The sequence below is a fragment of the Cetorhinus maximus genome, chromosome 2 (assembly GCF_964194155.1).
Source record: "Cetorhinus maximus chromosome 2, sCetMax3.hap1.1, whole genome shotgun sequence".
Taxonomy (NCBI): Eukaryota; Metazoa; Chordata; class Chondrichthyes; order Lamniformes; family Cetorhinidae; genus Cetorhinus; species Cetorhinus maximus.
The window spans coordinates 66,433,914-66,456,684 of NC_135880.1; the positions used below are offsets into that span (position 1 = coordinate 66,433,914).

Sequence of the window (22,771 nt, forward strand, 5' to 3'; positions counted from 1 at the left end):
TTAACGCCTTGATGCTGGGGAAGTTGGCTTGGGAGAGGATGTTGCTATTGGAGCACCTTTCTTGCCACCAGAATATGACGATCTTGCAAGGCATCACTGGTGGTAGTTCTCCAGTGCTGCAGGTTATCCAAATCTCCAACACATGTAGGAGTGCGGACATCACTGCTGCTTGGTAAACCATTTCCTTGGTCTCAGGTTTGAAATCCTGGGTCCTCAAATATTGTTTTCCTCAGTCGGCCGAGGGCTGTGCTGGCAAATTTAAGGCGATGGTGAATTTTGTCAACCATTTCTGCCTTCAACGAGAGGAGGCTCCCAGATACTCTCAACGTGTCTTGTCACCTTCAAAGGTACTGCTGCTCCCCATTCTTCTGTCAAAATGCATCATCTCACATTTCACTGTAATAAATTTCATCTGCCACTTGTCTACCCATTCCATCTTGCACTGATTGGTATTATCCTCACTGTCTGCCACATCTTCAAGTTTGACATCACTGGCAAATTTTGAAATTTTACCCCTTATTCTGATATCCAAGTCATTCAGATACATCAACAAAAGCAGTGGTCCTAGCACTGAACCCTCGGGAAACATCAATGTCTACTATCCTCTAGTCTGAAAAGCCACGAAACACCACAACTCACTGTTTTCTGTTCTTCAGCCAATTTTTCTTCCAATTTGACATTGACCCTCATGTGTCTCAATTTTGTTAACCAGGCTTTTGTGGTACTTGCACTTTGTCAAACACCTTCTTAAAATCCATACAGACAACATCCATTGCATTTGCTTCAGCTTTCTCAGTTACATGATCAAAAAATTCAATGGGATTTGTCAAGTGTGATCTACATTTTACAAATCTGTACTGGCTTCTTAATTAACTCAAACCTCTCCAAGTGTCTGTTGAACTTATCTCTGATTATTGTTTCTAAATCCTCACCCACCACTGATGTTAAACTGATCGGCCTATAGTTACGAGGAACGTCCTTACACCCTTTCTTGAACAAGAGTGTCACATTTGCCACTCTCCAATCTTTTGGCACTGCATCTAGGGAAGACTAGAAGATTATGGCAAACCGTTCTGCTATCTCGGGTCCCAGTTCCTTTAGCAACCTCAGAGACAAGCCATCAGGACAAGGCAAATTATCCACTCTATCAGCTCATTCCAGTACAGCCTGCCTATCAATTTTCACCTCATCCATTACACCACTACCATCTCCGCTTCTACTGATATTTTGTCAGCACCCACTTCCTTAGTGAACACTGATACAAAGTACTCTTAAGTATATTAGCCTTCCCTTGCATCTTTAAGCATACATCGCCCTCTGTCCTCAATAGGCCCATTCTGTCACTTACTACCTACTTAGGAACATGTGAACAGGAGAGGGCCATTCAGCCCATCGAGCCTGCTCCACCATTCAATACAATCATGGCTGATTGAACACTTCAATGTCTTTTACGCATATTATCCCCATAACCCTTTACGTTGTTAATCAGAACTCTATCAATCTCTACCTTAAACATACTCAATGACTGAGCTTCCACTGCCCTCTGGGGTAGAGAATTCCAAAGATTCACAACCCTCTGAGTAAAGAAATTTCTCATCTTGGTCCTAAGCGGCTTCCCCCTTATTTTGAAATTGTGACCCCTGGTTCTAGACTCCCCAACCAGGGGAAACATCTTACCTGCATCTACCCTGTCTATTCCTTTAAGTATTTTGTCGGTTTCAATGAGATCACCTCTCATTCTTCGAAATTCTAGAGAATACAGGCTGAGTTTCCCCAATCTCTCTTCATAAGACATTCCCATTATCCCCGGAACAAGTCCAGTGAACCTTCGTTGCACTCCCTCTATGGCAATAATATCCTTTCTGAGGTAAGGGCACCAAAACTGCACACAGTACTCCAGATGCAGTCTAACCAAGCTTCTATACAATTGAAGCAAGACTTCACTACTCCTGTACGCAAATCCTCTTGTGATAAAGGCTAACATTCCATTAGCCTTCCAAATTGCCTGCTGCACCTGCATGTTAGTTTTCAGTGGCTTATGGACAAGGAGACCCAGGTCCCTTTGTAAATCTAAACTTTCTAATCTCTTACCATTTAGGAAATGCTCTGCACATCTGACCCTTCTACCAAAGCCGTTCACAAGTCTACTGACTTCCGTGGGACCGTAAAACCCTGCCGGCATAAAATTCTGCCCCTCATTACAGCCTTGGTCCAAACATTTACACGAGAGTTGAATTCCAGAAGTGAGGTGAGAGTGACTGTCCTTGCCATCAAGATGGCATCTGACTGAGTGTTGCATCAAGGAGCACCAGTAAAATTGAAGTTAATGGGAATTGGGGGATAGCTCTCCACTAGTTGGGAGTCATCCTTAGCACAAAGGAAGATGTTTGTGGTTGCTGCAGACCAATCGTCTCAGCCTTAAAATATCACTTCAGGTGTGCCTCAAGGTCTAACCATCTTCACTTACTTCATCAGTGACTTTCCTTCCATCATTAGGTTAGCAGTGGGGATGTGTGGTGATGACTGCACAGCATTCAGTACCATGCGCAACTCCTCAGATACTAAAGCAGCCCTTCCCCACACTATTCAGGCTTGTCTGATAAGTGCCAAGCAACATTTGTGCCACACAAGTGCTTGGCATTTACCACCCTTATTTAAGGAGGGATATACTTGAATTGGAGGTAGTTCAGAGAAGGTTCACTAGGTTGATTCCTGGGATGAGGGGTTTGACTTATGAGGAAAGCTTGAGCAGGTTGGCTTATACTCATTAGAGTTTAGGAGAATAAAAGGTGATCTTACTGAAACATAAGATTCTGAGGTGGGTTGACAAGGTAGATGCTAAGAGGATGTTCTCCCAGTGGGGAAATCTAGAACCAGGGACACAGTTTCAGAATAAGAGACAGAGAGTTTAATCACCTCCTCTCGGCATTCACCAATATTATCATCACCAAATCCCATCAACATTCTGGAGGTCACCATTTACCAGAAACTTAACTGGGGCAGCCCCATAAAAAATATGGCCAAAAAAGTAAGTCAGAAGCTAGCTATAAAAAAGAGAATAGCCAAAGCAGACCTTGGTCCCTGAGAGGATGAGACTGGGGTATTAATAATGGGGAACAAAGAAATGGTAGAAACTTTGAACAAGTATTTTGTATTTGTCTTCATGTTAGAAAATACTAGAAATATTCCAAGAACAGTAGAAAATCAAGGGGTAAAAGTGAGAGTGGAACTTAAAATATCCACTATCACTGGTTGTAATCTTCCAAAATTCCCTAGATTCTGGAAAGGCCCCAGCGGATTGGAAAATCACAAATGTAATGCCCCCATTCAGGAAAGTAAGTAGTTAGAAAACAGGAAACTATAGGCCAGTTAGTCGAGTGTCTGTCATGGCAAAAATGTGGATTCCATTTTCAAGGATTTAGTAGCAGGGCATTTAGTTAAGTCATTATATAATTAAGCAAAGTCAACATGGTTCTATGAAAAGGAAATCATGTTTGACAATTTGCTTTATTCTTTCATGGGACGTGGGCATCTCTGGCTAGGCTAGCATTTATGCTCATTCCTAATTACCCTCAAAAAGGTAGTGGTGGACGGCCCTCTTGAACTGCTGCAATCCATGTGGTGTAGGTACACCCACAGTGCTGTTAGGGATTTGTTGGAGTTCTTTGAGGATGTAACTAACATGGTGGATAAAGGGGAACCAGCAGATGTAGTGTATTTGGGCTTCCAAAAAGGCATTTGATAAGATGCCACCTGAAAGGTTACTACAACAGATAAGATTTCATGGTGTTGGGGGTAATACATTAGCATTAATAGAATTATAGCTCAGCTGTCCACTCAGATTTTAGTGATTACACACAGTCACAAAGTCCTTCAAGCTCTGTCTTCCTCACAAAGTATTTCATCTCCCATCCTTCCAGAAGCTAGTCTGATCCCCTGTTCTGTTTCTGTTTTAGTTAGAGTCTGCCTCAAAAACTAGAAATCAAACTTAAAGACACAAATTCCCTCACAAATTTCACCACATAAATTGTAGATGCTCAGAGCAGTTAGTGTTGTCCACCTTCTCAGGAACTATTAGGATGGACAATAAATGCTGGCCTTGCCAGAGACTCTTACATTCTGTGGATCAACAAATTATAAAAACCATATCCAAGCTGGCTGCTGCACTTTAAAAATCCCGAATATATATTAAGCAAGCAAAAGAATGCCTAAACATATTTGATTCTCTTAGTTTGCACCTTCCCTTCCTAATGTGGCATGTACATGCTGGAAGTCTGGGTTTTCATTTTGTTCGTTTGGGCCTCTCAACTTTTGCCAAAAGCAATTCATTACTTGATGTGGTTTAAGCATTCATGCTGTGTTAAATTCAAGTATTTTTTCAGAAATTAAAACAATTATGACAACTTTTCTAAAATATTGAGAAACCTAGGTTCAGGAGGATGGCCCATTTGTCTGTCAGCAGCAAAATTGAAAAGAATAAAAGATGAACCAAATCAGGATGTAGGTATTAAGCAACTCCACAACTGGGTTTTAATAATCTGCCAAAATAGGGAATCCCTTCTTTTCTCAGTGAACTGCTTGTGCATAAAGACACCGTAATAGCACCAAATCAGAGAATTGAGGCAAGAAATTTAGTTGAGTTTCCTAATAACCTTAAATAAATGACTCATTTTTTTAGCTGCTTGTTACTGAACCATAAATGATATCGCAGAAAAATGTAGCTACATACTTTGTAGGATTGGAACCAGTGTGTAGCACAGTTTTCCCTGTTGTATCCATTCGTTGTATAACAAGGTGATCCAGCACCATCTTTTTCTTTGCTCTTTCAATTATCTCTTCTTCTACTGTCCCCTTTGTAACTAGCCGATATATATTAACCTGAAAGATGCATTACATACATTATATCCTCACAAATGAATTTTAAATCAAACTTATAAATTCACAAAGATGGTCATTAGAAAGATAAGTTCAGATAAATCACTGAAGCTTCCAAACATGTTGCATCTTTGATAATTAGACATTAAACTATTTTTGAGTTTGGAATATGACTTTTTAAATCAGTGAAAGGAAAGTGCATGCGAATATTTATGAAGAACTTTAAAAGTTAACAAATTGCATTTAACATGGTTAGAATTGAGTCCCACTATGGTGGGAATCATAAACATTAAGTGAAATGCTGTACTTTGACCTGCAGCAGGGGAATAGTTACCTGTTTCTTCTGACCAATTCTGTGAGCTCTTGCTTGCGCCTGTAAATCATTCTGTGGATTCCAGTCTGAATCAAAAATAACTACAGTGTCTGCAGATGCCAGGTTTATACCCAACCCTCCCGCTCTGGTTGACAGCAGAAAGCAGAAGTCCTGTGATCATAAGGAGACAAATTCCTAAAACAGATTCTTCACAACTATGTATAAGCAATATCCCCTTTCCTAGTAATCAAAAGTGAAAATAATATTCATATATTATGTTCTCCTGATTGAATAACTACAGCTGGTTAGACACTCTAATTTTCTCTTCCTTCCTACAATTGTAAAATAAACATTTCAACAAATCCTTATGTACAATAACAAATATAGAAATTGATTAATGCTAAATCAGAATTCTGCAATATAGAAACACAATTAAGTGACAAATTAAGCTTACTTTAACAGCTCTTATTAATGTACCCAAATCATTTCTCACCATCTATCTCTCAGACATAGAGGTTGTTGAATACCATAATTATTCCATAAAGAAAGAAAATAGCAACTTGCAAGTGAATTATCTAGGGATGTTTTACAGGTGCAACAATACTCAATTCAATAGAACCACCCACCCACACCCCCATCCTGCAATGTTAGACTCAGTTTACAGAATGCATATGTTTGATTTTTTTATGTAAAAAAAAATCAAGTATATTCTGCCATGCACATCAAGTTTGATCATATTAGGATGTGCTTTTCTTTGAGCAGTACCGAGAATGTTATGCAGAAGTCATTACAGCATGTGATTACCATTTTCAGGGTGATTAGCAAGGGCGTGGTGACATGGTCATTGGGATGCCAGGGGTAAATTTATTAAGTTCATTTCTGGTTTAGTGATTAAAAACAATAAATACATTGCACAGTGACTGCTTTTTTAAAATATTCAAATTTATAAACAATTTAAATTACTGATTAGGCCCAGGTGGAGTACTGTGTCCATTTCTGGCACCACACTTTATGAAGAGGGTGCAGAGGAAATTTACTAGAATGGTACCAGGGATGAAAGACTTCAGTTATGTGGAGAGATCGGAGAACCTGGCGTTGTTCTCTTAAGAGCAGAGAAGATTAAGGGGAGATTTAATTAAGGTATTCAAAATCATGAATGGTTTGACACAATAAATAATGAGAAATTTTTCCAGTGGAGAAGGGTCAGCAACCAGAGGAAACAGATTTAAGGTAGTTAAGAAAAGAACTAGAGGCAAGATGAGAAGATTGTTTTTAACACAGCAAGTTACAATGGTTTGGAATGTACTGCCTGAAAGGATGGTAGAAACAGATTCAAGGAAGCAGATGCAATAATCATTTTCAAATTGATATTGGATAAATACTTGAAAGGGAAAACTGTGCTTAGCCAAGCGATTAGAACTAACTACATAGTTCTTTGGAAGTCGGCAAAGGCATAATGGGTCAATTGCGCTGCACCATTGCATGTTCAGAGAGAATTTTTACATTGCTTCATTTCTTCTGCCACTATTTGAACACTTAAAAATTAGGAGATATTTCAATATCTTGCTGTTTATTAGGAATTACCCTCTGAACAATTTAACTGGATCTTTGGAAAGTATGTGTGAATGTCCTTATATGTCACAATACATATAATCCAAGTGAACATTTACATTCTAAGATAAGCTGCTTCATTGTTTTCTGCCACACAAAACATGTTGTTAAATGACACACACAATAGCAAACTTAGTAACAGTTGCTGGGCAGTTGTTGTTGTGGGTATCGTCACAAGTGGCTTGATTATGACCATTTCCCCTCTCAACGGCTGGTCCATGATGGGAAAGCAGTTTATGGTTGGTTGATTAGTTATCTTGTCACTTATGTGGGACGAACTCCAGTTCCCAAGTACTTGGAACAATTTATCAGCTACACTGGTCATATAAATATGAAAACCTCAGTCACGGGTAGTTTACAACATCCATGCTGAGCGACTTAATGCCTCCCAGAGGCAGCATTAACAGGAACTGCTGTATTTCAAATATATTTCTACATTAACTGTATTGAAACTTTTGCACTATTTAATCAAACCTTTGGTGTAGCTAAATTCTCTCGTGGCATTTTTCTACAGCTTATGGCAGTGAGTTTTCCTTTTGAAGAGAGAGTGCAGCATCAGCTATCGCACATACAAGAATCTCTAAAAGGTCAGAAACAATCATTTCACTAAAGCAAACAGACCTTGGGAAATCTCACAATCACTAACAGTAACTACACTATCATACTAAAATTTGAAACAAAGATAAAGAAATGGTCAAACTGCACAACTGATCCAACAGCATCTGAAACAGAAAGATAGGTCAACATTTCAGAGATAACTCATCAGACCTTTGAATAAAAATGACAAGGACAGGAAAAAGTTTGTAATAGTTATAATTTGAATGAAGAAAAAAAACTGATGAGAGGACTCACTCTCACTTCAGAAGATGATAGGTTCAGAAAATTTCAATGAATCGCTTCCCCTGCCTTTCTCTTTCCTTTGGTTCATCAACATTAAGACGTGAATGAAGGATGAACTGAGCAATGGGCTTGCTCCTCAATCAATGTCAGTGCCAGTCCAACTGTCTGGCAGAAAATGCATTGATTGAATGATGTTCATCATTTATTCTCATATGGCCTGGCTACAACTAGGTAAAACTCAGCTGTACAAAAGAGGTGGGTCAAACCCTGGGAAATCCACAGCCATCTGAAGAGGGGATAAATCTCTTCTTACCCAATTTCTCACTCTCTCTCATGCACGCACACATAAAAAGTCTTACGTCTGATCCTTCTGCATTGAAGTGGTCCAGTGCTTGCTTCCTCAGCTCTCCCTTAATAGATCCATCTAATCGCTGTAACAGAAAGACCAATAACCATTATTGTAATGCAAACTACAGTGAAATACAGAAAAAAATCTTTAAAATAACTGCATCCTTTAGATTTGTCTTTCACCGATGGATTCTGGCTATTCATTATAATGTAGAACATAAGTGAAGGATGAGAAAAGCTAAATAGCCCAAAGAATGGCCCTCTAATTCTCAAACCTATCTATTTTCATATCAACCATATCACACCTAAGCAAGATATTTTTTTCAATGTTACACAAAGCGAATTTGGATAAACAGTATAAACAAAAAAAAAATATTACAACCAACTTGTATGGTGGCTACCAGTGTAAACCTGGATTTAAATTTGGAAGTGAATCAAATAATTTCATACCTTTAAAACATGAGCTCAAGCAATTAAGTGAAACCAGCTGGATCATATTAAGTGTGCCTTACGATGACAACAGGAGCTTACGAAAATCCCCCCTTTATTCCTAACCTCTTTAACTTAGGGTCAAACACGTGCTTCTGCTCATAAAAGGCTATTTCTTTTCATTGCCACGTCAGAATACAGAACATGGAAGAGCCTGACCATTACAATTCACTAGCAGAGCTTTGCTTCGTGAGGGAAGATTCACATATTAACATCAGAAAAACACAAAAGGTTAAAAAGCACTGGTGCTTAGAAGAAATATCTAGCAAAACTCTTCACTCTGACAGAATAAAGTTGCAGCCAAAAAAAAAATTGATGGAACAATGTTAATGTTAATCTCATAAGAGAATTCTATAAAATTTAGCAATTTGCTGCACCAAATAAATTGTGTGCAGTTATTACAATTGCACTTTGAAATGAATCTGTCAGTCACAACAATGATTGTTGGAGGTCAGTCATCTGAGCTCCAGGACATCACTGCAGGAGTTCCTCAGGGCAGTGTCCTCGGCCCAATCATCTTTAGCTGCTTCATCAATGACCTTCCTTCCATCATAAGGTCAGAAGTGGGGTTGTTCGCTGATGTTTGCACAATGTTCAGCACCATTCGCAACTCCTCAGGTACTGAAGCAGTCCATGTCCAAATGCAGCAAGGCCTGGACAATATCCAGACTTGGGCTGACAAGTGGCAAGTAACATTCACGTTACACAAGTGTCAGGCAATGACCATCTTCAACAAGAGAGAATCTAACCATTGCCCCTTGACATTCAATGGCATTACCATCAGTGAATCCCCCACTATCAACATCTTGCGGCTACCAGTGACCAGAAACTGAACTGGACTAGCCATATAAATACTGTGGCTACAAGAGCAGGTCAGAGGCTAGGAATCCTGCGGCGAGTAACTCGTTTCCTGACTCCTCAAAGCCTGTCCACCACCTACAACGAACAGGTCAGGAGTGTGATGAAATACTCTCCACTTGCCTGGATGGGTGCAGTTCCAACAACACTCAAGGAGCTTGGCACCATCCAGGACAAAGCAGCCCACTTGTTGGTACCACATCAACAAACATTCACTCCCTTCACCACTGACACACAGTAGCAGCAGTGTGTGCCATCTACAAGATGCACTGCAGGAATTCACCAAAGCTCCTTAGACAGCATCTTCCAACCCACAAACGATATAATCTAGAAGAATAAGGGCAGCTGATAGATGGGAACACTACCATGTGGAAGTTCCCCTCCAAGTCACTCACCATCCCAACTTGGAAATATATGGTCATTCCTTCACTGTCGCTGGGTCAAAATCCTGGAACTCCCTTCCTAACAGCACTGTGGGTGTGCCTACACCACATGGACTGCAGCGGTTCAAGAAGGCAGCTCACCACCACCTTCCCAAGGGCAACTAGGGATGGGCAATAAATGCTGGCCCAGCCAGCGAAGCCCACATCTCTTGAATTAATTTTTAAAAAATGATCCTTGGGAAGGTTAAAGACCTCAGAGGAAGCAATGATCTGATTCACAGGCTTAGCTGCCCTGTGTTTAGTGGCCATTATAACTACCTGAAGCAATTTTGATTTAACTATATAAACAAAAAAACAAATGACAACCAATTTGTATAGTGGCTACCAGTATAAACCTGGAATAATTTAGCATGAAGTAGTCTCAGTGATATTTTCATAGCTTTAAAGCATGACTTTGTAAAAGGTACTTCCAGATCAATCCCACTGTGTGGAACCAGTGGGTCATATGAAAATTTCATGAAGAGAGATCAGCTCACAAACGGAAGAAACAATTGTTAGCAACCATTGCTCCCACTGGACCTGAATAAACAAATTATTTGCATGAATTAGCTCATGTGCATGATTCAGTAGATACAAAAAGAGAGTGCTGAAAGCAGTTATTTGGCTGGATAAGGCTTAATCCTGCTAAATAAAATTACAAATTAAAAGGTGGGAAATATTGCAGTTCAATAATAGTTAAAATAAGATCTTAGAATCATGCAGTACAGAAAGCAGCCATTCAGACCATTATGCCAGTGCTGGCTCTTTCAAAAGCTATTCAATTAGTCTCCTCTGCTCCTTCCCCGTGGCCCTGAAAATATTTTCTTTTTCCAGTATTTAACCAATTCCCTTTTGAAAGTCATCAATCAATCTGCTTCCATCATCTTTTCAGGCTGTGCATTTCAGATCATCATAACTCACCACAAAAAAATAAATCCCAATCACCTCTTTGGTTCTTTTGCCAATTATCATAAATCTGTCTCTTTTGGTCATTGACTTTTCTGCCAGTGCAGGCAGTTTCTCCCTAAACCCCTCAAAGTTTATTCAGTCTCCGATTACCGTTTCTACTCTTAAGGGGAACAATCTCAATTTCACTAGTCACTCTTTATTACTGAAGTTCCTCATCCCTTATACAATTTCAGTAAACCTCCTCTGCACCCTTAAAAAGTCTTCTCCCACATTACAATGCTTCAAAAGTACTTTAATGACTGTAAAGCACTTTTAAACATCCCTTGATCATGCAAGAAGCTATATAAATGCAAGTCTTTCTTTATTGACATTCTTTCTAAAGTGCAGCACTTAGAGTTGGACACAATACTTCACCTAAACCTAATTAGTGACTTCTAAAGGAACTAGCATAACTTCCTTGCTTTTGCGCTCTATGCTTCTATTTACAAAGCCAAGGGTTCCAATTTTTTTTAACATACATGTATATGGACATAGGGAGAAGGCCATTCAGCCCCTTAAGTCTGCTCTGCCATTTGATAAGATCATGGCTGATCTGATGGTGGCCTCAACTCCACTTTCCTGTCTACACCCTTACATCCTTTGACTCCCTTGGCAATGAAGAATCTGGCCACTCTCCAAATCTTCCTGTCCTGCCTGTGATGATGCCCACCATTGGTGAGGCTGGAAAATCCCACCCTCTAACTAACTCAGCTTTAAAAATTATCAATGACCCTGCCTCCAATGCTCTATGAGGAAGAGAATTTCATAGATGCAGAAAAAAATTCTCACCTCCATCTTAAATAGGAGTCCCCTTATTTTTAGACTGTGGCCCCTAGTTCTCATCTCATTCACAAGGGGAAACATCCTTTCAGCATATACCCTGTCAAGTCCCCTCAGGATCTTACATCTTTCAATAATTCTTCTAAGTCCAATGGATAGAGGCCCAATCTGCTCAACCTTTCCTCATAAGATAACCCCTTCACCCCCAGGAATCAGTCAAGTGAACCTCCTCTGAACTGCTTCTAATGCAATTATATCCTTCCTTAACTAAAGAGACCAAAACTATACACCGTACTCCAGATGTAGTTTCACCAATGGCTTGTACAATTGCAGCAAAGCTTCCCCTTTATATTCCATTCCCCTTGCATAAGTAATAACATCCCATTTGCCTTCCTAATCAATTGAACTTTCTGTGATTCATGTACAAGGACATCCAGATCTCTCTGTACTGCAGAGTTCTGCTTTTCTATTCTTTCTGTCAAAGTGGATGCATCCATATTTTCCCAAATTATGCTCAATGTGCAAACTTTTGTCCATTCACTTACCTATCTAAATCCCTTTTAAACCCTATGTGCCCTCCCCATAATCTACTTTCCTACCTACCTTTGCATCATCAGCAAAGTTAGCAACCATACATTCAGTCCCTTCATTGAAATCATTAATATAGATTGCAAATAGTTGAGGCCCCAGTACTGATCCCTGGGGCAGAGTATTAATTAAATGTAGAACAGCTGCATAATTCTGAGGTGCAGAGGGATCTAAGTATTCTAGTATGAGTCACAAAAAGTTAGGTTGCAGGTACAGCAAGTAATTAAGAAGGCTAATGAAATGCTATCCTTATTGCGAGAGGGGTTGAACATAAAAGTAAGGGTGTTATGCTTCAGTTATATAGGGCATTGGTGTGACCACGCCTCGAATACTGTGTGCAGTTTTGGTCTCCTTATTTAAGGAAGGATGTAAATGCATTGGAGGCATTTCAATGCAGGTTTCAAATTGATACCTGGAATGAGTGGGTTGACTTATGAGGAAAGGTTGGACAGACTGGGCTTGTTTCCACTGGAGTTTAGAAGAGTGAGGGGCGATTTGATTGAAGTATACAAGATCCTAAATGGCCTTGATAAGGTGGTTGTCGAAAGGATGTTTCCTCTTGTGGGTGAGTCCAGAACTAGGGACTCGATTTTAAAATTAGGGGTCGCCCTTTTAGGACAGAGATGAGGAGAATTTTTTTCTCTCAGTAGATTGTGCGACTTTGGAATTCTCTGCGTCAGAAGGTGGTGGAGGCGGGGTCATTGAATATTTTTAAGGCAGGAGTAGATTGATTCCCTTGCCTAACAAGAATCGAAGGTTATTGGGGTTGAATGGGAATGTGGAAGTCGAAATGCAAGATGATCAGCCATGATCTTATTGAATGGCAGAGCAGGCTCGAGGGGCCGAATGGTCTACTCCTGTTCCCATTTATGTTATGTTCACTCCATTAATTACAGCTTGCAAAAGCAAATATAACCATTTCTCCCTTCTTTTTGCTTCCTGTTAGCTAGCCAATCCTCTATCCATGCCATTATGTTACCCCCTACAGCCTGAGCTCTTATTTTGTGTAGTAATCTTTGATGTAATGGTACTTTATCAAACACCTTTGTGAAATCCAAGTACACCATAGCTACAGGTTCCCCTTTATCCACGTTACTTGTTACTTCCTCAAAGAACTCTGGTAAATCAGTCAAACGTGATTTCCCTTTCACAAAACCATGTTGACTCTGCCTGATTGCATTAGGATTTTCTAAGTGCCATAATATAACCACTTTAATAATTAGATTCTAGTATTTTCCCTGTGACAGATATTAGGTTACCTGCTTTCTGTCTCCTTCCTTCCTCGAATAGAGGAATTACATTTGCTATTTTCCAATCTGATGGGACCTTTCCAGAATCTAAGGAATTTTGGAAAATTACAACCGATGGATCTACTATCTCCTCAAGCACTGCTTTTAGGACCTTAGGATGCAGACCATCAGGTCCTAGTGACTTGTCAACCTTTAGTTCTAATAGTTTTCTCAGTACCCTTTCCCTAGTGATTATAATTGTTTTAAGGTTTTCCCTCCCTTTCACCTCTTGATTTACAAGTATTTCTGGGACATTATATGTGTCTTCTACAATGAAAACAGACACAAAATATCAGTTCAATGCTTCGCCATTTCCTTATTTCCCATTATTAATTCCCCAGGCTCACTCTGAGGACCCATGCTCACTTTGGTTACTCCTTTCTTTTTTAAATGCTTGTAGAAACTCTTACTATCTGTTTTTATATTTCTAGCTCGCTTTCTCTCATACTCTAATTTCTCCCTCTTCATTATTTTTTAGTCATTCTTTGCTGGCTTTTAATTTCAGTCCAATCTTTTGACCTACCACTAATCTTCACAGAATTGTACGTTTTTTCTTTCAGTATGATACTATCTTTAACTTCCTTAATTAACTGCAGATGGTGCATTCATCTCCTAGAGTCTTTCTTTCTCATTGAAATGCATTTTTGCTGAGTGTTATGAAATATCTCCTTAAATGTCTGCCACTGCATCCCTAATGACCTACCCCTTAATTTCCCAGTTCACTTTAGCCAGCTCCATACCTTGTAACTGCCTTTAAGTTTAAAACTCTAGTCTCAGTTAGAGCCACTCTTCTCTCCCTCACACTGTAAGCGAAATGCAATCAAGCTATGACCACAGGTACCTACAGGCTTCTTTACTATAAGGTTATTAATTAATTTTGCCTCATTTCACACCTCTAGGTCTAGGATAGCCTGCTCTCTGGTTGACTCTAGAAGGTGCTGCACTAAGAAATTGTCCTGAAAACACTATGAACTCATCTTCCAGGCTACCTTTACCAATCTGATTTATCCAATCTATATGTAGATTGAAATCACCCATGACTCTTGCAGTGCCTTTCTTACAAGCCCCCATTAATTCTTCCTGTATATTCTATCTTACAATGTCGTTCCTGTTAGGAGGCCTATAAACTACTCCCACAATTCTCTTCTTCCTTTTGCTATTTATCTCCACCCAAACTGAATCTACATCTTTTTAGAGCTAAGGTCATCTCTCACTATTGTACTAATGCCATCCTTAATTCTTTTCCTAGCTTCCTATCCTTGCAAAACGTTAAACCAGCCTTATCAACTTGTCCTGCCACCTTCAACAATTTGTAAAAGCACGCTCCAAGATCTTTCTGTTCAGCATCCCTTAAAATTGAACCATTTAGTTTATATTACCGCTCCTAAGTCTTCCTACCAAACTGCATCACCTCACAACTCTCAAAAGATGCCACTACAAAATGACCCGATTTTATTCCCAACCAATGCACCTATTCCTACCATGAAGCTGAATAAATATAGATCACTGCAAGAGCAACCCAGGGTTAATTTGCTCCCTCTGTGCAGAGATATCTAACATCTGTCCAGTTCACAGCCCAGGTGAGGTCAGGTGCTCTCTGTATAGTGAATCACGTTGCCACCTTTGACCTGCTGCAAGCAGGTAATTCAGATTTTCAACAGTCATTCCAATAAGAAGTTTGTTAGATCTGTTCAATGGCACTTTTGAGGCTTCTTTCCAATCATGCTGTGATATTTAAAGGTAGGACATCTTTTACCTGCCAATAGTTTCTTCCCTTGCAAATTATTTTTGGACCCTGCACTTCCTTGGTGCCTGCTGTTAAACCACCAATGCTACACTTAACCGCATGCAGTAAGAGAATGCAGGAAACTCTTCATCTGATTTTCACTCTGTAAGAAAATGTCTGACCTCCACATGCAACTTGGTTAAGGTTAGGAACTCAACAGAATGGGGTGGGGATGAAGAAAATTAATCCTGTATGCTTTCATTCCATGAGCAATATATTGGCACTCCACTATGTTGATGTGTTCCCTGGTTTTGTTCAACCATCATTGATCCAAAACACTAAAGAGGAGGTGCAAGAACAAACGCACTGCCCTCTATGGCTATGTGTAAATTTTTCTCAACATTTTATAAGTCCAGAGAGAGAATACGGACCTGGAAACAAAACTGTCGGCATTTCAAATATTCTGCTAGAATGTCCAGCATCCGGACCATCTGAGAAAAGATAAGGACTCTGTGGCCTCGCTCCTTTAGTCGACAAAGTAGCTTGTCCAACAGTATCAGCTTCCCACTATTACGGATCAAATGCTAGGAAAACAAGAAATCAGGAAAAATATGACTCAAATAAAACAAGAGACCTACATATGTCTTTTCATGGACAGTTAAATGCATAACCAATTGAATGATCTACAAAGACAACGGTTAATTTCACAAGTCTTGTAGCTTTATAATTACATTCATTTCAAATTCATAAGTGGGCATTGCACATTTTCTTGTGTCTTTTCTGTTAAGAGTTAAAAGCGAAACCAATCATAACAACGCATGCTACTATTTTGAATATCAATGAGCAAATCATGAGGTTGATTATGTAGGTTTCATTGTAGAGTTATACTTCACTAATCTAACAGACAAGTATATTTCATAGAAGGGTATCCAGAAAAATCTGAACTCAGTAATCAATATAATTTTATCATTGAACAGGTCTGAGCAATAAAAGGCTACACAGATACACACAGTAAACAACAGAACTTTTACATACAGTCTTAGTCATATAGCACAAGGTTAATTCTGTAAAATGGGCAGTATCAGACCAGCTGGCCTTTAAACAATTCTCCCTACTTCCCTTTCTGATATAAATGGAAATGAAAATCAGGAGAGTTGCTTAACCCAAAGTCAAACCCCCTGTAGGTGCTACTTACTGAACTAGTAACCTATGGACCTAGAGTAATAATCCAGGGAATGTTGAGTTCAAATCCCAATATGGCAAGTTGGGAATTCAAATTCAATTTTTAAAAATTTGGAAACAAAAAGCTGGCATCCGAAAAGAAAAACTGACCATGGAATTGTCATTTAAAAACCCAACTGATTCACCAATGTCCTGTAGGTGATGGAAACCTGCAGTTTGATCTATATGTGACTCGATTTCCACATCAATATGATTGGCTGCCCTCTGAATCAGCCCATCCAGCGATTCAGTCATATCAAACTGCCGCAAGAATAATGGTTCAAGAAGGCGACTAGGGTGCAGCTAGGGTTAGGTAATTAGGAATAGGTAATAAATGTTAACCTTGCCCACGCTACTCATGTTCTGAAGATATATAGCTTCTTTTTTAAAAAAGTGCTTATGATTTTTTAAAATTAGCTGGTTAAGTCATAGCATTGATGTTTGTGTATTAATTTGAAGGACAGATAAAAGTGAAGTCTCGTTAAACTTTCGAGGTTTTGTGTATGCATCAGGGTGCAACCTAGATATAGGTTTCAAAGATTAATGTGATTTGGATAAACTTTACTCCATCACCCCCACAAAAATAATTTGTTATATTTAACTTTTGAAGATGTTCTTACTCTTTCCATGTAATTCACAGATGCTGCAATGTGAAACATATATTCTAAACTCATGAGATTTAGATTTTTTGGGCAGTGAAATTACATAATCAAGTTCCATTCTTTTGGCCCACAGAAAGCAACAAATCAACACAGCAGTTTAACAGTCAAGTCTTAAAAACTTTGATTAAAAAATACTCATACGGACCGTCATTAATCCAAGGCGCGCACACACAAACTTCCACACACATACAGATTACCACAGTGCACATGCATGCTTCCTGCACGCACGCATTCTCTGAAATCGTACCTGTAAGGCCTCCTGTCTGTTATAGAAATTATCTTCTGGCAGTTTAATGAGGTAGCAATGGTTGCAACACTTTTTAAGTTCCATCATGATATTGAGAAAGCCAGAAGTGCTGCCTTTACTCCCTTTGCTCAAAGCTTTGTAATTCCTGGTTAAAATCCATCTATTGCATTGCAAGAAAAAATATTGACAATTAATACTAACATCATAACAAAAAGCAATAGTAATCACAGTCAACTAACTGAACAATTATTTACATATTAGGTCTTATTTTATAGAAGGCTGTTTAACTTTAAAAACATTTAACGGCTTCATACACAAACATTACCCAATATTAAGTCAAAATCAAACATCTATGAATGCAATAGATAACCATTTATCAATTCAGCACACCCATGAATATGTTTTATGCATTATACATCTCTGAAGAAACTCAAAGTTTATATGCTTTTGACCTTTTTCACAGGTCTTTCAGCATCTGTAAAGGGAAAAGGTAGATTAACACTTCATTTCCTTCTGCAGGATGCAAAACACTGTTAGCGTTCTGAAGAAGGGTCTCGACACCTGAAACATGAATTTACCATTTCTATTTACAAATGTTAACTGTATATTTCTAATATTTGTAGCTTTTTTTTCTTTTATTTAGTGCCTCACTTTTGGCTATGATCTGCAAATACTATTCAGGTATTCAGTTTAGCCAATTCAAATTGCTTTTGTATGTATTAGCTTTGCCAATAAAAAATCTGAAGGATTTTTTTCTTCTGGGGCATTACTTACTTATAGTATTGCTTTTGGACTGCACTCATTTCCACTCGCAAGATTTGTTCAACTTTAGCAGGTAGAGACTTTTCAACGTCCTTTTTCACTCTACGCAGCAAGAATGGCTCCAATTCCCGGTGAAGGCTTGTGTACCCAACTTCTCTTCCTTTACCATGTTCCTCTTCAAACACTTCCCAGGAAGAAAATCTTTCCCCCCAAAACAAAAATAATGCTTTTATTTAGTTGCATAGATAAGCCACTCACAAATAAAATTACTGGCAACATTGTATCTGATTGTAAATTTTCCTGACAATTTTGTCAGAAGTCTTTACATTGTCAATGCCTTAAAAACAAATTCTCTACAAATTGCTGAGGTCAGATAAGCCTTTCAGTGATTTAATTGACAAAAACATGCTTTTAAATGATTTATTTTGTTCATAAAAATTAACCAAGGCACTTTTTCAAGAATTAATTACCGGAGAAAAGTAAAACTGTCACAACTGTAAAGGATCACAATCACGAGAATTCATTGACCATTTATGATCACTCGCCAGGCACAGAGGTAGAAGAGATGCACTTAATTACCAAATGCATGGAATACTAACTTGCGTGTCAACAAATTGAGATGGGTTAAATTGTTAACCTTTAATGATGACTGTATTACATAACAATTACATATGGGACCACCAGATTCATTGCAGCTTCTGCCTCATAATTGACAAGCTCTTCCATTCCTCAGAATACTCTGAGCCTGCAGAAACTGGAACTGTCAAGAATAAGACACCGAGAATTAGCGTAAACTAATTTAACTTTTTAATTCTGGTGTCAGGTTGTATATTTACTAAAAATACTGGAGTAAAACACAGACTTGCACACGTTCCATAAAATTGTTTTAAGCACTATTGCATGCCAAGTAAACATCAAGGTCTTAAATTAACTTCAAATGAAAAAAAGAATGAATCCAATAATGAAACAAACTCAACGGTTGCTGTTGTTGAGTCAATTGGATGAGCAAAAGCTCAAGTGGGCCACAGTAATATCAGGACACAAGGCAGCAGAGAAATAGAGAAGAGCTAGAGCTGGAAGAGTAGAAAGATGACTTGAAATTACAGTTTTAAAAAAAGTAAAAAAAATGAAAGACCCTTTACACCCTCAGGTTGCCTCAAACTGTTTTACAGCCAATTAAGTACTTTTGATGTGTTGTAATGTTGGAAACACAGCAGCTAATTTGCATTCAGCAACACCCCACAAAACAGCAATGCGATAGTGACCAGACATCTGTTTTAGTGATGCTGGTTGACATAAACGTTGACTGCGAAATTGAACACTCCCCTGAGTTAAGATATTTTCACCAAAGGAAGTTAAACCTTCCTGCTATAACACAAGTTTATCTCTACATTTTTACTCCTATGTTATCAAACCAGAATTCTTAGTCACTTACTTTTCTGGCATGATGAAGTGAAGGAGAGACCAGAGCTCTTTGAGTGAGTTTTGGAGTGGAGTCCCAGTTATGAGCAGCCTGTGATTCGACTTAAAGTCCATCATGGTTTTATAAAGGAGAGAGTCATCATTCTTCAGACGATGGGCTTCGTCCACTCCAATGAAAGCCCAGTTTACACCTCCAAGGAATGACTGAAACAAAATGTTAAACTGTAATATTTAGAAATATTTTAAATTTACATTTACTGACATGTTTCACTTTTTGAAAATTTACCTGGAAAAGGTTCTAAACCTCGGAATGGATTTTACCAACACTTAATGCTGCAATGTTTCTACTTAGTGAACTAAAAACTCAACATTAAAACTACAGAAGTGTAGAATCCAGTGACTCATGCTAGGATATAGTTGCAGAGGTTGGTAATCCACCTGTAGCTTATCCAAAATGCCAGCTGTTTGTGCGACATTTTAGGAAATGTCTGACAGCTATTTTACACAGGGCTCTCACAGCTCAGCCTGACACATGACATACATATTCAAGCACTTTCGAACACAGCTCACATGTTAACAAATGATTTTCTTTTCCCTTGCTCTGGGAGTTTTGTTAACTTATCAAATCTTGGACCTGCCACAGAAGTGAAAGCGACAAGTACGCCAGGATGTGTTTACCAACTTAGCCATCATAACTCTGTCCCAAAGTTTAAATCATTTTTTAAAATTTGCTCATGAGATGTGGGTGTCGCTGGCTAAGCCAGCATTTATTGCCCATCCTCTAATTGCCCTTGAGGTGGTGGTGATAAGCTGCCTTCTTGAACCGCTGCCATCCATGTAGGTATGTACACCCACAGTGCTGTTAGGAAGGGAGTTCCAGGGTTTTAACCCAGCGACAGGGAAGGAATGGCGATATAGTTCCAAGTCAGGATGATGCGTGGCTTGGAGGGGAACTTCCAGGTGGTGGTGTTTCACAAATGTCTGCTGCCCTTGTCCTTCTAGATGGTAGTGCTCATGGGTTTGAGAGGTGTTGTCTGAAGAGGTTTGGTGAGTTCCTGCAGTGTATCATGTAGTTGGTACACACTGTGTTGGTGGTGGAGGCAGTGATTGTTTGCAGATGGGGTGCCAATCAAGCGGGCTGCTTTGTCCTGGGTGGTGTCAAGCTTCTTGTGTTGTTGCAGCTGCACTCATCCAGGTAAGTGGAGAGTATTCCATCACACTCCTGCCTTGTACTTTGTAGATGGTGGACAGGCTTTGGGGTGCCCAAAGGCGAGTTACTCGCCAGAGGATTCCTAGCCTCTGACCTGCTCTTGTAGCCACATTATTTATATGGCTAGTCCAGTTCAGTTTCTTGTCAATGGTAACCTCCCCAGGTTGTTGATAGTAGGGGATTCTGCAATAGTAATGCTATTGAATGTCAAGGGACGATGGCTAGATTCTCTCTTGTCGGAGATGATCATTGCCTGGCACTTGTGTGGTGCGATTGTTACTTGCCACTTGTCAGTCCAAGCCTGGATATTGTCCAGGTCTTGCTGCATTTGGACATGGACTGCTTCAATCAAATATTTGGATGCTCAATATTATGAGGTTTCAAGCTGGATTTCAATTAATCTTGTCCCAATAATGCGCCGTAACCCTACTGTCTGAAGAATATCCTTTACTGCCATGTGACTTCCTATTTTTCCCTAGCAACTATCTGACCTCTGAACTGCAGTGCAGTGAGCAGTCTTTTCTCTAGTGCATTGAAAATGCTATCTGATCAGTGCTAGCTTCATTCTGACTCATGTTTCATAGGTGAAAAGAAGCATTCAAATCTGCAAAAGCAAAAGCACATGCTGTAAATCTGAAATAAAAACAAAATGCTGTTGGGAAATTCCCAAAAGATTAGGCAACATCTGCAAAGAAAATTAACATTTCAGATCAATAGTCTTTCAACAGTTCTGGTCATTGCCTTGAAAGGTTAATTCTGTTTCTCTCCCTACAGATGCTGCCAGACTTGCTGAATATTTACGGCATTTTGTTTTCATTCAAATACACTACGTATTTACTTCGCTACTTCCCATTGCAAAGCTGGGAAGTATAAGTATTCTGAGACATCAGAAATTACTTTTTTGAAAATATTCAAAGATATTTAAAGATATTCTATAATTCGAAATCTAAACCTTGGCCTCATTAGATCATTCTGTTTAATGGTTCTTAGCTCTCAATTTTTTTAAGTCACATCACTTTCTATGATTAACATTTAAGACGATGAACTGCATTTCTGAACCTAGTGTCATCTTTGAGATTTCCTTGAACGCTCGTGCAAATATGCACACTAAATGGCTTCATCAGCTTAACATCAATAATGTTATAGGTTATGACAAGAAAATCTGCACACATATGAAAGATTTTTGCAGTGTAGCAGCCTTATAAAATACATAACAGTTGTTTTTTAAATACAGCACTGGGGTGAGTCTATAGTGAAGACTTGCACTGAAAATGTTCCTTTGTGATGATTATGACTTAAAAAAATCAGCTATGCAGCTGGTTGCGTTCTCACCTTGTCCTTCAGCAAAATCTCATACGTTGTCAACAAGATATTGAATTTCAATCGCTTAGTCTGAGGATGCATCCATTCGTATGTTCTTATCTAACAGGAAAACAAATTTAAAATAATCAAAGGGCTGGACTGCATTTTGATTGATAGATTGTTTCACACTGACAAATTGAAAAGGATTAGGGGACATGCATTTAAACTAGCCAAAAGCGTAGGCTAGATAACAGGCTGTTCAGTTCCGAGAAAGTATTGAGCCTCTGGAATTATCTATGGAATTCATTGCCACAGAAGGCTGTGGAGGCCAGGTCATTGAGTGTATTTAAGACCAAGATAGATAAGTTCTTGACTGGCAAGGGGATCAAAGGTTACAGGGAGAAGGCGGGAGAATGGGGTTGAGAAACTTGTCAGCCATGATTGAATGGCGGAGCAGACTCGATGTGCCGAATGGCCTAATTTCTGCTCCTATGTCTTATGGTCTTATTTGTTCCAGCTTGTGTGGTGCGTGCTCATACTTTGCATGCTTTCAAAGTGGAGTTGGACTGTTTGTTGGCTGAGGCAGAGAACACATCATAATTGGATTGTTAATGTACACATGGTCAAAGTAATCTCCTGGACTGAATCAAGGGTGGAGGGAAATTTGAGATTATTTTTTCTCCCTTGTTCGCCCTGCGTTTTTGCTTCTTCCAGGAGTTTGCATGGCTGGTTGGGGCGGGGGGGTGTGGGGTGTTTAGGGTCATTTCCAGTCCAAGAATTTTGTATGTTCGAACATGAAAGTGACTGCAGATAATCACTTTTATAAAAATCTCCATTAAGTAACAACTTTTAGCACAC

General features: G+C 39.1%; 1 protein-coding gene across 4 annotated transcripts in view; it reads right to left on the reverse strand.

Moving 5' to 3' along the window:
• chd1 (chromodomain helicase DNA binding protein 1) overlaps positions 1 to 22,771 on the reverse strand; it is a 222,532-nt gene that overhangs the window by 60,077 nt on the left and 139,684 nt on the right. For all 4 annotated transcript variants that reach the window (XM_078565773.1, XM_078565765.1, XM_078565793.1 and 1 more), the window contains 8 exons: positions 21,944 to 22,033; positions 19,415 to 19,605; positions 17,992 to 18,180; positions 17,218 to 17,377; positions 15,519 to 15,671; positions 7,999 to 8,070; positions 5,210 to 5,359; positions 4,730 to 4,878 (listed from right to left, as the gene is read on the reverse strand). In XM_078565773.1, the coding sequence (XP_078421899.1) occupies positions 4,730 to 4,878; positions 5,210 to 5,359; positions 7,999 to 8,070; positions 15,519 to 15,671; positions 17,218 to 17,377; positions 17,992 to 18,180; positions 19,415 to 19,605; positions 21,944 to 22,033 (1,154 nt within the window). The remainder of the gene's footprint in view (positions 1 to 4,729; positions 4,879 to 5,209; positions 5,360 to 7,998; positions 8,071 to 15,518; positions 15,672 to 17,217; positions 17,378 to 17,991; positions 18,181 to 19,414; positions 19,606 to 21,943; positions 22,034 to 22,771) is intronic.